Source organism: Panthera tigris, chromosome C2 (genome assembly GCF_018350195.1).
Source record: "Panthera tigris isolate Pti1 chromosome C2, P.tigris_Pti1_mat1.1, whole genome shotgun sequence".
Classification (NCBI taxonomy): Eukaryota; Metazoa; Chordata; class Mammalia; order Carnivora; family Felidae; genus Panthera; species Panthera tigris.
The window spans coordinates 127,226,837-127,242,991 of NC_056668.1; the positions used below are offsets into that span (position 1 = coordinate 127,226,837).

At 37.2% G+C, this 16,155-nt stretch overlaps 1 protein-coding gene across 7 annotated transcripts in view; it reads right to left on the reverse strand.

The window, feature by feature from the left end:
• CEP63 (centrosomal protein 63) overlaps positions 1 to 16,155 on the reverse strand; it is a 62,639-nt gene that overhangs the window by 41,191 nt on the left and 5,293 nt on the right. For 6 of the 7 annotated variants that reach the window (XM_007087403.3, XM_007087404.3, XM_042998775.1 and 3 more), the window contains 3 exons: positions 12,137 to 12,205; positions 11,036 to 11,213; positions 45 to 140 (listed from right to left, as the gene is read on the reverse strand). In XM_007087403.3, the coding sequence (XP_007087465.2) occupies positions 45 to 140; positions 11,036 to 11,213; positions 12,137 to 12,180 (318 nt within the window). In that variant the 5' untranslated portion in view covers positions 12,181 to 12,205. Of the gene's footprint in view, positions 1 to 44; positions 141 to 11,035; positions 11,214 to 12,136; positions 12,206 to 16,041; positions 16,067 to 16,155 lie in introns of those variants that run through there. The other variant, XM_042998773.1, reaches the window with a different exon arrangement.

Consider the following 16,155-nt stretch of genomic DNA (forward strand, 5'->3'; position numbering starts at 1 on the left):
AAGGGTTAAAGAGAGAATTATGCAACACATAATTAAAATCTTACTTCTTCATGTAGTTTCTTTAACTCCTGCTTATAGTCCATGGCCATCTCTTGTTTAACTTTTTCATGTTCTTCTACTTGTTGACGCAACATTACAACCTAGAAGCCAAAAGGTGTAGTATTTTTCATTATTGGCATTGAAACAATATCCTTGAAACATTGAAATAGGAAATAACCTTTGCACTTACCCGTAAAAACAAGTTCTCAACTGTATATGGTAATACCCCACTTCTCAGGAAATCAAACATCTAATTACTTAAAAATCCATAACACTGACAAAAAATGGAAAACAGAACCTTTCTAAAATTTCTAGATTTACATGAAAACTTGCTCTGTTTGACTTACTCTCCCCAACATTTTTTATTTAAAAAAACTCATGAAAAAATTAAGAGATACAAGGTTGTAAAAACCTTGGAAACTAAGAATATTGAACAAAAATCAGTAAGACTTCAAGAAAAAGTTATAGAAATCAAAGTGCAGAATAGTCATGTTAGATGGAAAGACAGTAGGAGGCTTGAACCTGCTTTACCATTTACCCCACTTCAAAGAAATCAGTTCCAGCAACCAGAGTAAGGGCATTATCCCAACCATTTTTCAATGGCTTGATACCAGCCACAGCTAGTTATCAGCCCTCACCTCCATCAATACCCATCAGTCTCTCTCTACAACTCTCCATAACCAGTTAGAATTTCATCTATTAATAAGTGAGGAGGGAGAGGGAGAATGGGGAACAGGAGGTAATAATCACAATGTAGTAAGTTAAAAAACAAAGTAAACAGGGGCGCCTGGGTGGCTTAGTTGGTTAAGCATCCAACTTCAGCTCAGATCATGTTCTCAACGGTTCGTGGGTCTGAGCCCCACATCGGGCTCCATGCTGAAAGCATGGAGCCTGCTTGGAATTCTCTCTCCCTTTCTCTGCCCCTACCCCACTTGTGCTTTTTCTCTCTCTCCCTCTCTCAAAAATAAATAAACATTCAAAAAAAAAAAAAAAAGCAAACAAGACAATTACATCTTAAAAGTTCTCATCATCCATTTATATGTGGAATCTAAAAAACAAAACAAAACAAACAGAAACAAATTCATAAATACAGAGAACTGGTAGTTGCCAGGTGAGGAAGGCAGGGGGATGGGCAAAATAGGCAAAGGGAATTAAGAGCTACAAACTTACAATTATAAAATAAACTAGAAGGATGAAAAGTACAGCATAGAGAATAAAGTCAATAATACTATAATAACTCTGTATGGTGACAGATGGTAACTACACTTATCATGGTGAGCATTTTGTAATGTGTAGATTGTTATGTTGTATACCTACAACTAATATAATATTGTATGTATTAATTTAAAATAAAATAAGATAAAAATACTGATCACCAAATAACCTCAGAGATTCATATCCTAATAGGCAGTATCAATAAAGGAGAAAATAGAGGCATCTAAAGCTTTGGGGGAAAAAAGTTCTCATCACAAACACAAAAATTTTGTAAGCATGTATGGTGACACATGTTAGCTAGACTTACTGTGGTGATCACTTCAGAATATACATAACTACTGAATCGTTACATTGTATACCTGAAATCAACATAATGTTTTATCTTAATTAGAAAAAACAGAAACAAAATTCTTTTAAGAACAATTCAATTTTGGTGCATCTTTATAAACACCAAATGATTGAGTTTAATTATTTGTATCCAGTTGGACAATTTGTATCTTTTAATTAGGCCATTTTATGCAATTACATTTAATGGACCTGCAAGGATCCCCCCACTATCTGAAAGCCTTCCCATGAAACCTGTGTTTACAAGCCAAGATGGCATAAAGCAAAGAAGCAATGATCACTTCATAAAAGTAAAAATCCTCTTCAGCTTTTTCAGTTAGCAAAGACAGGTACTAACTTAAGTCTTTTGAAAAGCAGAAGTGGTGTAAGGTGAACCTTCAGATAGCAGAGGAAACCTTAAATCTGTCATTTATTAAGTACAATGTGTAGTTAATAAGCACTAAGATCCTTTTTCTCTCCTTTCCTGCCTTCTTTGGAAATGGTAACTTCTGATCATTTCATTATTCTCTCTCTAGTAGCTTGGAAAATATATACTCTATTAATATATCAATATATACTTTTAATAGTTCTCTCGAGATTAAAACATAGGTCTGCAACTTAACAAATCCAGTGTTAGTCATTTTACCAATGCCCAGGCAACCCAAGGACTACAGAAATATTTTAATTCCATTTATACCCCAACCAGACTTAAATGCCATCATAATTACACATATATGTAAAACTGAAAAGGCTACTGTTGTTACATACAGTCACTGTTCATTTAGATTTACCCACATATTTACTGTTGTCTTACATTTCTTCCTTATCTGCTCAACTCCAACTGAGATCATTTTCCATCTGCCTGAAGAACATTTACTATTTCCTTGGCGCTGGTCTGTCAATGACAAATTCTCTCAATTTTTATTGATTTGAAATATCTTTATGTCATCTTTACTCTGGATATAGATTTTGGTTTGGCAAGGGAGAACAGTCATTTCTTTGTAAGGATCACTCTATTGGCTTCCGACTTCCACTGTTTTAGCTGACAAGTCAGCTGTTCAGAGCTGTTTATAGATAATCTTTTTTTCTTGTTAAATAATCTTTTTTTTCTCTGATTGCTTTCAGACTTCCTCTTTGTCTTTAGCTTTCAACATAGGTAAATATTTCTTTTTACTAACCTTTTTATTATCTTGCTTGAGATTCTCTGACTTCAAAAATACATGGCCTTCCTCACATTTGGTTAATTTATCTTCAAATATTGCTTCTGCTCATTCATACTCTTTTCTTCTCCTCCAGGGATTCCAAAAACACTCATATTAAACTTTCTCACTGGATCCTCTTTCTCTTATCTTCCCTCTATATTTTCCATCATTTGCCCGTGCTTTATTCTAAACATTTTCTTCTGTCCTATATCCAAGCTCTCTTAATTATCTCTTAATCTTGAAGGCCTTAATTTGAGTTATTTTACTTTTCAATATTATAATTCCCCCTCATTTCATTTTTTATATAGTTTTCAGTTCTTTCTTGAAGTGCTCAATCTTATCTTTTACCTCCCTGACCATAGTGAACACAGCTATTGCAAAGTTGGAGCATGGTATTTGCCCAATATCTAGATTTGCCATGTATCTGTGTCTAACTTCTGTCGCTTCTGCTTTTTCGCATTTTTGTTGCTTATCTTCTTGTGTGTCAGGGGTCACTTTCTGAGTGGGTATCAGGCACTGTATTTGCAAAAATTATTTGAAGAAATAATTCAAGCCCCAGAACAGTGGGGTTTTTTTCCCTCTGGAAAAAAATTAAGTTTGCTTCTTCCAGGTTCCTGGAAGGCTTAGAACTTTGGAGATGCCTAGGGACAGCAGCACTCTAGGGTCACCTTAAACTGTTTCAAGATCCAAATGTCTGTGGCTGAGTGACAATTTCAAGAGGGCCTGTTTTATATCCAGTCCATCCTTCTTCCTAGTGCTGCCTTTTGAGGTCCCAACCCACAGTAAGGAGGGGTTCACAGCTGCTTTGGACACCAAATCTTTTATTCTCTTAGCTCCCTGAAGTTATCAAAAACCCCATTCAGTCTCTATCCTCTGAGCTACCTTCTCTAGGTTCAGCTAATAACTTCCCCAACCCTGGGCTCCTGCCTCAACCTCTCGTTTAGCCCAGATCCTGGCCTGGTAAATTCTTCACCAGCTTGTTTATTAGCACTCTACTTCAAGCAGACTTTTTTTTTTTTTTTTAATCTAACTTACCTAGTTATTCTCAGTGGGTGGGCTGGTCAAATTTAACCAGTCTATCATTATCAGATGCTAAAGCCTAAAAGATTCGTATTTAACTAAAAACATCCTGTATAAAATTTACTTTGAAAGCAGAATTCTACAGCTGATAAAACTCTCAATCTGACATAAAAAGAGACTACGGTTATTTTAGACATAGAAGATCTCAAAAGTATGTTCTACCAAAAATGAAGAAATAAACTAATAAAGAATATGACAGAATACAAAGACAAAAAGGAGAAAAGCATAAGAAACTCTAGAATACTGGTGAAGGGAGTTCCCAAAATCACAGCTCTCCAGCAGGCCTACAGCATTGCTTATCCTTATTCGAGAATGACAAGTTCCACTAAAGACATCTTCACAAAAAAGAAAAAAAATAAACAAATTACCTGGTATGTCTGAACACACAGAGAAGACTTACACTTGGGTCAGAGAGTTTGGGAAGAATCAGTGGTAGGTACATTTTTAAAAAGTAAATGAAAATGAGATAATTATTAATTCCCAGGAAAACAAAAAATTATGTAAGAAATCTGCTTACCATTAGACTATCTGTCTCAGATGTGAATAATATCTACCATCTTAATGATGTAAATATGAAATACTGATCTAACCAAAAATTAAGATATACAATCCTGGCAGGATGAGGGGATGAAAATTGTATGTAAAAGAGTAAAACCCTTATCTTTCATAGTAACAAGTCATTAGATAAATAGCTAAAACTGAAAATTAAAAAAAAAAATCAGTATCAAATGTTACTTAGAAACATGGGGAGAATACCAAAAGACTTAAAGGCATTGAAATGAGTGCTTCCAAGCAGCCAGAATTCCAGCTTCAGAGGGGTAAGCCAGGTGATTACTGTTTTTTCTTACCAACCTTGCAGAACCATTTTTCTTTTTACTTACTACATGTGGCAAGCATAAATACTAAATGTGAAGAAAAGACTGTTTACTTTTATTTATGTATCAGGGGTCTTGTTCATAATGGGCACTCAACAATATTTCAATTTCTTAGAGGAAAAAAAGAGGTTAAATGCTGAGAAGGGATGGCATTAGGCAGAGAAACGGGAGCCAAGGTTTGAAACTGTCACTATGGATGACAGAAGAAAAAACTGAAATAACGGATCGTTTTAGATACAATTGGAAGTTTTCAAAGAGAATTCTTAAATAGTAACTCACTCTTCACAACAACCCTGGGACATAAGCATTACGTTCCAATTTTACACATGATTAAACAGGCTCAGAGAAGTTAGAATATTTGTCCAAGGCCAATCAGCTGGAAAGAGGCACAGCCAGGACTCCAAATTCCTTACTTGTTTGTTTCATTAGGTCAACCTGCACTGCATGGTGTCAGGAGGTAACACTAGCAGAAATGGCCATTAAAACCAATCCACAGGCCTCAGTGGCTCAGTTGGCTATGCGTCTGACTCTTGATTTTGGTTTAGGTCATGATCTCATGGTCTGTGGAATTGAGCACCATGTCAGGCCTGCGCTGGGATTCTCTCATTCTCTCAATCTCTTCTCTCTCCCCTACTCATGCTCTCTCAAAATAAACAAACATTAAAAAAAAAAAAAGACAGCCTAAAAGAGACTCATTTTAGACCTAAAGACACTGCAGGTTGAAAGTAGCCATCTATCATGCTGATGGATGTCAAAAGAAAGCCAGAGTAGTCATACATATATCAGACAAACTAGATTTTAAAACAAAGATGTAACAAGAGATGAAGAAGGGCATTATATCATAATTAAGGGATCTGTCCACCAAGAAGATCTAACAACTGTAAATATTTATGCCTCCAACTTGAAAGCACCCACATACATAAATCAATTAATCACAAACATAAAGAAACTCTTTGATAATAATACCATAATAGTAGGGGACTTTAACATCCCATTTACAACAATGGGCAGATCATCTAAGCAAAATCAACAAGGAAGCAATGACTTTGAATGACACAATGGATCAGATGGACTTAACGGATATATTCAGATGGCTTCCCAGGGGAATTCTACCAAACATGTAAAGAAGAGTTTTAATACCTATTCTTCTGAAGCTGGTCCAAAAAACAGAAATGGAAGAAAAATTTCCAAACACATTCTATGAGACCAGCATTACCTTGATTCCAAAACCAGACAAAGACCCCACTAAAAAGGAAAATTACAGACCAATTTCCCTGATGAACATGGATGCAAAAACTCTCAACAAGATACTAGCAAACTGGATCCAACAACATATTAAAATCAAGTAGGATTTATCCCTGGGATGCAGGGATGGTTCAATATCTGCAAATCAATCAACATAATACATCACATTAATAAAAGAAAAAGAACCACATGATCCTTTCAACGGATGCAGAAAAACCATCTGACAAAATACATCATTTTGCATGTATTTGCATTTAGCATCATTTCTTCATAAAAACCCTCAAGAAAGTAGGGATAGAAGGATCATACCTCAAGATCATAAAGGCCATATACAAAAGACCCAGAGCTAATATCGTCCTCAGTGGGGAAAAACTAAGAGCTTTCCTCCTAAGGTCAAGAACGTGACAGGGATGTCCACTCTCACCACTGTTGTTCAACATAGTGTTGGAAGTCCTAGCCTCAGCAATTAGACAACAAAAAGAAATAAAAGGCATCCAAGTCAGCAAGGAAGAAGTTAAACTTTCACTCTTCACAGACAATATGATATTCTACATGGAAAATCTGAAAGATTCCACCAAAAAACTGCTAGAACTGATACATAAATTAAGAAAAGTCACAGGATATAAAATCAACATATAGAAATCAGTTACATTTTTATACACCAATAATGAAGCAGCAGAAAAAGAAATCAAGGAATCAATCCCATTTACAATTGCACCAAAAACTATGAAATATCTAGGAACAAACCTAATCAAAGAAGTAAAAGATCTGTACACTGAAAATTATAGAAAGCTTATGAAAGAAATTGAAGAAGAAACAATGGAATGGAAAAACATTCCATGCTCATGGATCAAAAGAACAAATATTGTTAAAATGTCTATACGACCCAAAGCAATCTACACATTCAATGCAACCCCTATCAAAATATCACCAGCATTCTTCACAGAGCTAGAACAATCTAAAATTTGTATGGAACCACAAAAGACCCCAAATAGCCAAAGGCATCACAATTCCAGACTTCAAGCTGTATTACAAAGCTGAAATCATCAAGACAGTATGGGACTGGCACAAAAACAGACACATAGATCAATGGAACAGAATAAACAACCCAGAAATGGACCCACAAATGTATGGCCAACTAATCTTTGACAAAGAAGGAAAGATTATACAATGGAAAAAAGACAATCTCTTCAGCAAGTGATGTTGGGAAAACTGGACAGCGACATGCAGAAAAATGAACCTGGACCACCTTCTTATACCATACACAAAAATAAACTCAAAATGAATGAAAGACCTAAATGTGAGACAGGAAACCATCAAAGTCCTAGAGAAGAATACAGGCAACAACTTCTTTGATTTCAGCTGTAGCAACTTATTACTACACATGTCTCCAGAGTCAAGGGAAATAAAAGCAAAAATGAACTATTGGGACCTGATCAAGATAAAAAGCTTCTGCACAGCAAAGGAAACAATCAACAAAACTAAAAGGCAACAGATGGAATGGGAGAAGATATTTGCAAATGACAAATCTGATAAAGGGTTATTTTCTAAAATCTATAAAGAACTTATCAAACTCAACACCCAAAAATCAAATAATCCAGTCAAGAAATGGGCAAAAGACATGAACAGATACTTTTCCAAAGACATCCAGATGGCTAACAGAGACATGAAAAGATGCTCAACATCACTCATCATCAGGGAAATACAAATCGAAACCACGATGAGACACCACCTTACACCTGTCAGAATGGCTAAAATTAACAACTCGGGAAACAGGTGTTGGCAAGGATGCAGAGAAAGGGGAACACTTTTGCACTGCTGTTGAGAATGCAAACTGGTGCTGCCACTCTGGAAAACACTATGGAGGTTCCTCAAAAAATTAAACATAGAGCTACCCTACAACCCAGCAATTGCAATAGGCATTTATCCAAACGATAAAAAAATGGTGATTTGACGGGGCACATGCACCCTGATGTTTACAGCAGTATTATCAACAATAGCCAAATTATGGAAAGAACCCAAATGTCCATTGACTAATGAATAAATAAAGAAGATGTGGTTTATATATACAATGGAATACTACTTGGCAATGAGAAAGAATGAAATCCTACCATTTGCAGCAACATGGATGGAACTGGAGGGTATTATGCTGAGTGAAATAAGTCAGTCAGAGAGACAGATATCATATGTTTTTACTCATATGTGGAACTTGAGAAACTTAACAGAAGACCATGGGGGAAGGGAAGGGGAAAAAATAGTTACAAACAGAGAGGGAGGGAGGCAAACCATAAGAGACTCTTAACTATAGAGAATTGAGGGTTGCTGGAGGGTTGGTGGGTGGGGGGATATAGTAAATGGGTGTTGGGCATTAAGGAAGGCACTTGTTGGGATGAACACTGGATGTTATATGTAAGGGATAAATCACTAAATTCTACTCCTGAAACCATTATTATGCTATATATTAACTAACTTGGATTTAAGTAAAATTAAAAACCAAAACCCAAACCAAAACAGCAACCCAATCCCAGGACACCTGGGTGGCTCAGTCAGTTGAGCGTCCAACTCTTGATTTCAGCTCAGGTCATGATTCCAGGTTCATGGGATTGAGCCCCACATCAGGTTCCACACTGAGTGTGGAGTCTGCTTAAGATTCTGTCTCCCTCTGCCCCCTCCCCAGCTTGCCCACACTCTGTCTTAAATAAAAATAAAAATAATAAAAATAAATAAATTTAAAAAAATGAACAACCCAATCCCAACAGCGTAATCAGAAAACACATAAAGCACTCACTTACAAAATGAATTGTTTATACTAGTATTCCTCCAAGCACCACGCATGCGCACACAGGCTGGAGCTGGTCACTACAGCAATCCAGCACAAGATAAGGAGCTTGAGGCAGAATGTGAAGCAATTATGTTACCAAACACACTGTTTAGTGTAACTCGCATTTTTTATGTAGCAAAACGTTCTAAGAAGTAAATGATGCAACGTGCTGATGTCCATTCTGGTGAAAGTTTTGTATCTCACCACGCACCTGTCATTTGGGTAGCACTTGTTCATACCATAGGGCTGCTTCTAAGCCTGTAACTTTCAAACAAATAAGAATGACAAAAACTTAAAGTCCTATTTTCTAACTCTTATATCAAAGCAGATTATAAACACGTTAATACCAACACAATTTCACAGACGAACTCTAAGGGATAGATTCTCATTACTAGCATTTGGTAAAAGCACTTTACTTCTAGAAACTTAATCAACTTTCAGCAGCCCAATCAATGAAGCAGTAAATTGACCAGACAGCTACAATTCTAAATTTCTTTTATGTCCCCAGGCCAGAATTGTAATCTTCAAATCCTTACCATGGAACCTATCCATTCAATCCCTTTAATTTCTTTTTGAGGTACTAAGTAACGGCAATAATGCCCTTGACATCAAAACTAAGCTACAGGAATAAGTTTAAACAGCCTCATAGTGACTAAATATTCTCAAAATCACACACATAGGAATTTCCTTAATGGGTTTCTCACAAAATAAACGACTTAGATACCTATGTGTACATACGGTGATTTTCTTAGCTAGGAAACCACAATCAATTTAACTTACTAAACAAAACTACTTTTGTTTTGCCCTAGGAGAAATAAAGACATGGTAGCTAAAGTAGCTTACCAGACAAGGAGCACTGACCCTACCTAAATTACAGTGTTTAAAAAAATCAAATACAATTACCATCTCATATACTTTTTCACCACCTTCGTGTTTGCATTAAGTGTAATTTTAAAATACATTCTCAAAGTTCTACAAAATTTTAAAATACATTACAGCTTAGCAAATGGCTTTCACAGAAAACTGAATTTGACACGGCCAATATTACTCTGTACCGCTCTGACCCAAAGTGCAAACGGCCAACCACTGACAGACTCCCTTGACAAGCATAAACCACTTTATATCAAGCCTAATTCTTTCCTTGTTATGTGAAACATTTCTAAAATACTTTTGATAATTGTCATCAAAAGAATCATAATCTTGGAGCACCTGGGTGGCTCAGGTGGTTGAGCATCCAACTCTGGATTTCAGCTCAGGTTGCAATCTTGCAGTTCATGGGGTTGAGCCCCACATTGGGGGTCTGTGCTGACAGCATGGAGCCTGCTTGGGATTCTCTCTCCCCCTCTCTCTCTGCTCCTTCCCCACTCACATGCATGCTCTCTCTCTCTCTCAAAATAAACAAACAAACATTAAAAAAAAAAAAAAAAAAAAGCATCACAATCTCAGTGTATACCCTCACGGGAGTGTTCCTGAATAAACTGAGTAACAGCACTCATACGTGGGTGATCCTGCTGGTGGGAAAATTCATCAGAGTCAGGGTTGGGGCCAGGCCCTTCCTACAACTTTTGCAATCCTTCTCAGATTGACACTCATGCGAGACATTACAGGCATTTCTTGGGCTTAGAAGTGCTTTCTGCTTCCTTTCTAATATTTAATGTTCTTCTTTTTACTGTACCAGCTAAACTATGGAAGTCAATCAACAAACATTATAAAACTTTCCCCCCAAATCACCAATAACTAGTGGTGGTGGGATTGCAAGGAATTTTTATTTTCCTCTTTCCTTTCTTTTCCCCTAATTTTCAACAAGGGCAGAGAAAAAAAACCTTTAAGTTTTTCTGGATTTTATTTTAAATGGAACCCAGAGAGGCAAATTATTGAATTCTGGGCTTAACTTTTTTACACTAGTCATACAATGAGGCCAAAAACAACGTTCGCTAAACTCGGTGAATGGTAATACAAACAAGTAATAGGATGACAGTTATACAAAGATCGTGTAACACCCTTTGCACATTCTTTAAGAGGTTATATGCTCTATGTGACCAAAGTAACATGATCCTTGAAATAAATATTAATATTCTTACATGTTTTCACAATGAATTTTTCTTCTAAAAGAAACCACTGAAGTAATTCAGAAACAACACACAAATGCTTTCTTCAACAAATATTTTAGAAACATATTTAATACAAAAGCCAAGGTCAAAATATCAAAAAGAGGAGTGAATCAACGGCTTTACCTCATTGTGTTTCATATCCAACTGACCCCTAAGAGCCTTCAGTTCTTGTTCACGGATGCCCAAGCAAGTTTCAAGAGCATGTGTCTGCCCTTCCCATTCAGATTTTTTATGAGCCACCATTATGTCAATCTGTTTCATGAGCTCTTGTAGTTCTGCTTCACAGGATGTCAAAAATCCCCTGTAAATAAGATCATATGCCCATGACTTATCCTTCGCATGTAAAAACGTAGCAGACATAAACCCACCTGAGGTGGAACAGTGTCAGTAAAGAAATTATTAGAAGCAAAGAAAAGGACTTCCGAGCTTTTCCTTTTAATGTTCATATTAAGATGATTACTTATTCCACTGCATGTTCTGTCTTCCTCTCATAGCCAACCCTAAAGCCTAAATCGTTTGTTCAAACACGAGATGATGTTTAAGTCTGGCTTGTGAGCGGGGCTTCCACGACCAACAAGTAGCTCTTCTGTAATGTTTTAGGAGAGCTATCAGGAAGAATCCAGGCGAGCTTGTCACATTCTTAGCTAACCAAAATAAAAAGCCTTGGAAGTGAGTAGGCTAGTGGGAAGGTGATAATACAATTTTAAGAGCTGTTTCAAGAAACTCATCATTGAGCCAGGTTTATTTCAACGATTTCTTCCCGCCTTATTATTAGAAACTTCCTGCAGCCGACCTTATTATTGTAAACTTGTTGACATCCTTCACAGTTATAGGAGGTGCCGGATATTACAGAGGCAGAAAAAGAAGTAAACATAGATAGGTGCACTGGGTTCAAACAGGTGTCCAGGAATGGCCACAGACAGCTATCATCACTAAGGCTTAAACACTTTTTTAAGCATTTGTTCTTAGTGTACAAAACTGCTGAACTTCTACGTTTGCTTCTGGGGAGGAGAAAATTTAGAGGGGGATGAAAACAAGTAGCCAGCTTCACACTACTGAGATGAGGCCAACACCCCAAAGAGAGATGCCGTCCACAAACATGACACGGATCAACTGGGCTTTTGCTGAGCACTTTTGCTTCTGTAGCCAAAGCACAAAATAGAGGGATAACTTGGATACGCTTTTTAAACTCAGTGAGGAGCTTAAGGTCAAAAGCAATCTTACCCTTCATGTCCCTGATTTTGCATTCCTTCCAACAAAGCCTCCATCGCCAAATCCCCTTTGTCTTGGCAACTGGGAAAGCAAAAACAATCAGTCAGGAGAAAATTCATTTTTCAAGTTCTAACATTCCAACTTACAAACCTAAGAATGTGAATGAAAACATACAATAACAAATAACAATGAGAAAATGCAGCCACTTCTTAGGATAGGTGTAGAAGCAGTCCAGGAATATCCCTTCAAGAAATATTAGGACCAAATACATTTCAGACTACAAGAAAATGACTTACAATGATCTGAATGCTACTGACAGCCTTCCCACGATAGAAATCATACCTTATTGTTGCATTCCTGTGAACCAGTTCTGTGTCCCAGAAGGACACTAACAACAAAGCCCCTCACAAAATGAGAGGAAGTAATCAGGGGTCACACACATCAGAGGAAAAGTATACCTTTATTTTTTTAAAAAAAGAGATATTATAAAAAGGTGATATTGGCGTACCTGGGTGGCTCAGCCAGTTAAGCATCTGACTCTCGGTTTCAGCTCAGGTCATGATCTCGGGGTTTGTGAATTTGAGCCCTGCATCAGGTTCTGAGCTGACAGTACAGAGCCTGCTTGGGATTCTCCCTCTCTCTCTCTCTCCTTCCCTCTCTAGCCCTCCTTTTATGCGGGCACACTCTCTCTCTCTCAAAATAAATGAAAAGACTTAAAGAAAAAAAAAAAGAGGTAAAGATTGCTGCCCTTTAAAAAAGAGACTAATACTATAAAAAGGTTAAATGCCCTGAGCTTGAACTCCTTGGTCCATCACGAGAGATCCTACCCACCCTTGAAATGGCAGGCCTGTGAGGCTTCCCAGAACACCTTCCCTTCCCTCAAAGGCAGCCCTACGGGTCCTCCCTCCTCTGTGCTTCCCCCACTGCGAGTCCTTAAGAGCTCTTTCATAGGAGTTACACTACACAGGGAATGAGGTTTTTGCACACTTTTTCCTTACTATTTAACCCTTAAGGGCAGAAACTGAATTTTATTCACCTCTGCAGCTCCAGAGCTTAGTGTAGCATTTCAGATGGCAAATGCTAGATGCTTCTGGCTGAACTTATCACAACTCTCCTCCCTTTTCCCTATCCCTCTGTGCAACCTGGTCATAGCTGGAGAACTGCAGAGGAGAGTCTAGCAGAAAAGAACGGAAGGAGACAGAACAGACTGCCATAGAAAGGTAAAGATGCACCATAAAGAAAGGAAGGTGAGAAGGACAGGGGAAAGATTACCCTTAAATTTGGAAGTGCCTGCCAATAAGAAGTACCTGTTGTAGGTTTCTTCCCCTCTACAAAACTATTAACCAATGTCAAACCACTCCTCATTCCTGAGGAACTACTTTTTTTCCTTAACCCTTCAAAGGCTCAACCCTGAATTAGTCTTTAAGGAATTCTCAAAGGCTGTGGTGGGAGGTTCTGCCCCTTTGTACTAACGCCTCATCTATTATAAAGACAAGAGAAGGGGATTCCTTCATTTAACACAGAATTCAGTGTTGTACTAACCACAGGTACATAATGATGAAAGAAATGGTCCTTTTCAAGGAATTAATAGTCCAGTTTGAGAAAGAAAAAATTAAACCCAAAATGTTCCCCCCGTGTGACAAATGTACCGACAGAGGCGAGAACAGGGTGTCCTGGAGACACAGAGAGGAATGAAAGATTGGAAAATACAACTACTGCATGTTATTTGCATTTATTTCTAAAGTTACTAACAGGAGTATTAAACTGTTTGTGCACAAATACGGCACAGAGGGTTTTTCTCCAGTTGGTTTTCCCATTATATTACACCAACATTAAATAAAATAAAAACCTAAAGAAAAAGAATGTCATGTTCTAATCCACTTTCTTTCAAACCATCATATGGTTAATTACAGTATAACTACATTCCATGTTTTATTCCCCTCTGGGGAGCTGAGAGGCAGTGCATAGTTCACATAGCACCATGTAGATGAAAACCCAAGATATAGCCCTGCTCTGCAACTAGGCAGCTTTGTGTCCTTGGACTTCAGTTTTTGCATCTGTAAAATGAGGGGGTATGAACTATCATCTCCAAGGTTTCATGGGATTCTAATAGCCCATCAAATGTGCACTGTAAGTAGCATGCTCTTGACTACCGTACATGGGTATTTATTAAATCTGTAAGAAAGAGCTATTCCTGGGGAGCCTGGGTGGCTCAGTCAGTTAAGTGTCTGACTTCAACTCAGGTCGTGATCTCACAGTTTGTGAGTTTGAGCCTCGCACTAGGGTCTGTGCTGACTGCTCAGAGCCTGGAGTCTGTTCAGATTCTGTGTTTCCCTCTCTCTCTACCCCTCCCCTGCTCGCTCATGGGCTCTCTCTCTTTCTCAAAACTAAACATAAAAAAATTTAAAAAAAGGAAAAGAAAGAAACAGCTATTCCTAAGGACAGTGCTACTACAGTTATTCAAAATTATGATCAGTGAAATTATACTTTTTTAGGTCACATAATTCTTAAACATTAATGTATTAATAATACACATTTACTAATATACATTAACATTTTCTGGATATTATTAATAACTAACAATATTTATAACAGAAGGTAACAGCCATTGAATGCTCAATTGTTCTGCGTTGTATATACAGTCAAATTCATTCTTCACACGCTCATAAAAGATACCACTACTTTGAGGAAACTGAGGCTATCTTGACTACAGTAAACTACAAATTATAGTCCTAGGATCAAACCTAGGCAGTGCGACTCCCAAGTCCCAACCAATGTGCAATGTTTATATATTTTACAGTTTCAGATCTAAAAATACCCTCATATCTTCTTTTGCTTTAATAGTGTCTTACTGGCAATAAATGAAACCACACGAAAAAGTCTGAATACAGGAAAAATGCAAACTCAACACCATGGACACCAGATGGCAGTAACACAATAATGAAAATAGTCCACATCTGGGAAAACTGCCATTTCAGAAGTAAAAATGGTTTAAGACTAAAACAAAGACATTTCTGTTTTTAAAAAATGGATGATGGTGGAGTGGGGGAACCATCAACCTTCTCTGTGGAAAATAATCTTACTAGTGTGTTTCTTTACCAATACCTTCACCATCTATTTGAATAGCTGCCAAACACCATCAGTTCTCATTTCTTGGGATCAGGTAAACAGCAAGGACCCAGATTTTCTATGGACTTTTCTAATTTGAGTTTCTCATGGCTAGATCACTGATTCCTTGCTAGCCAAACTGAGCTTCATTCAACTCTAGGTACTATGTCACTTTGCTTTCTTCTTTGCCTGTGCCATGTGATAATGATATAAAGTTAGATATTCTTGGTTCATAAAATTAAATACCAATTTAATTACTGTTTGATCATCTGCTACTCCTTGCCACTAACATAAAATGCTAAATGTGGTTAAATGGAAACGGTGTAGCTCTACAATGGTCATTTCTGCAGTTAGACCAAGACATCAACAGACATAAGCTATTAATGGTTAACTCTTTTTAAGTTATTAATTACAACTTTTCTTTGGAATAAAGGCTGTTTTAAAGTGGTGAAATCTAGAATAGGAGAGTTAAAGGAAATGCAGGGTGGGAAACAGAGAAAAGACACTTAAAGTCTTAGGGGAAAAAGAATCCACATAGGATAGCTAATAACAGGCACAGCTTTGAAATTCATTAGTATATTGAAATTTAAGAGCTAGAAAGGATCTGAAGGCCTCTTACTTAACCTCTTCATTTTACAATTCAGGAAAAATATTCAGAGTATATGCCCAAGATCAAATTACTCACAAAATGGGACACAGTAAGAAAATAAAACTCCAGATAGAATTATGAATTGATATGTACTAATAAAAGGGTTATGCCTACCCATCACGTCTCATTTAAAGGAGGGTAACAATGCTCTGTCCCTTACCTGTCTTGGTGTTACTATGATTACAAAGACATATGGTTCTGTCAGATTTACTATGGCTAATAAACTGGCTGTTCCAATAAGCAATCAATATAACTTATCATTCCTCAGAAAGGT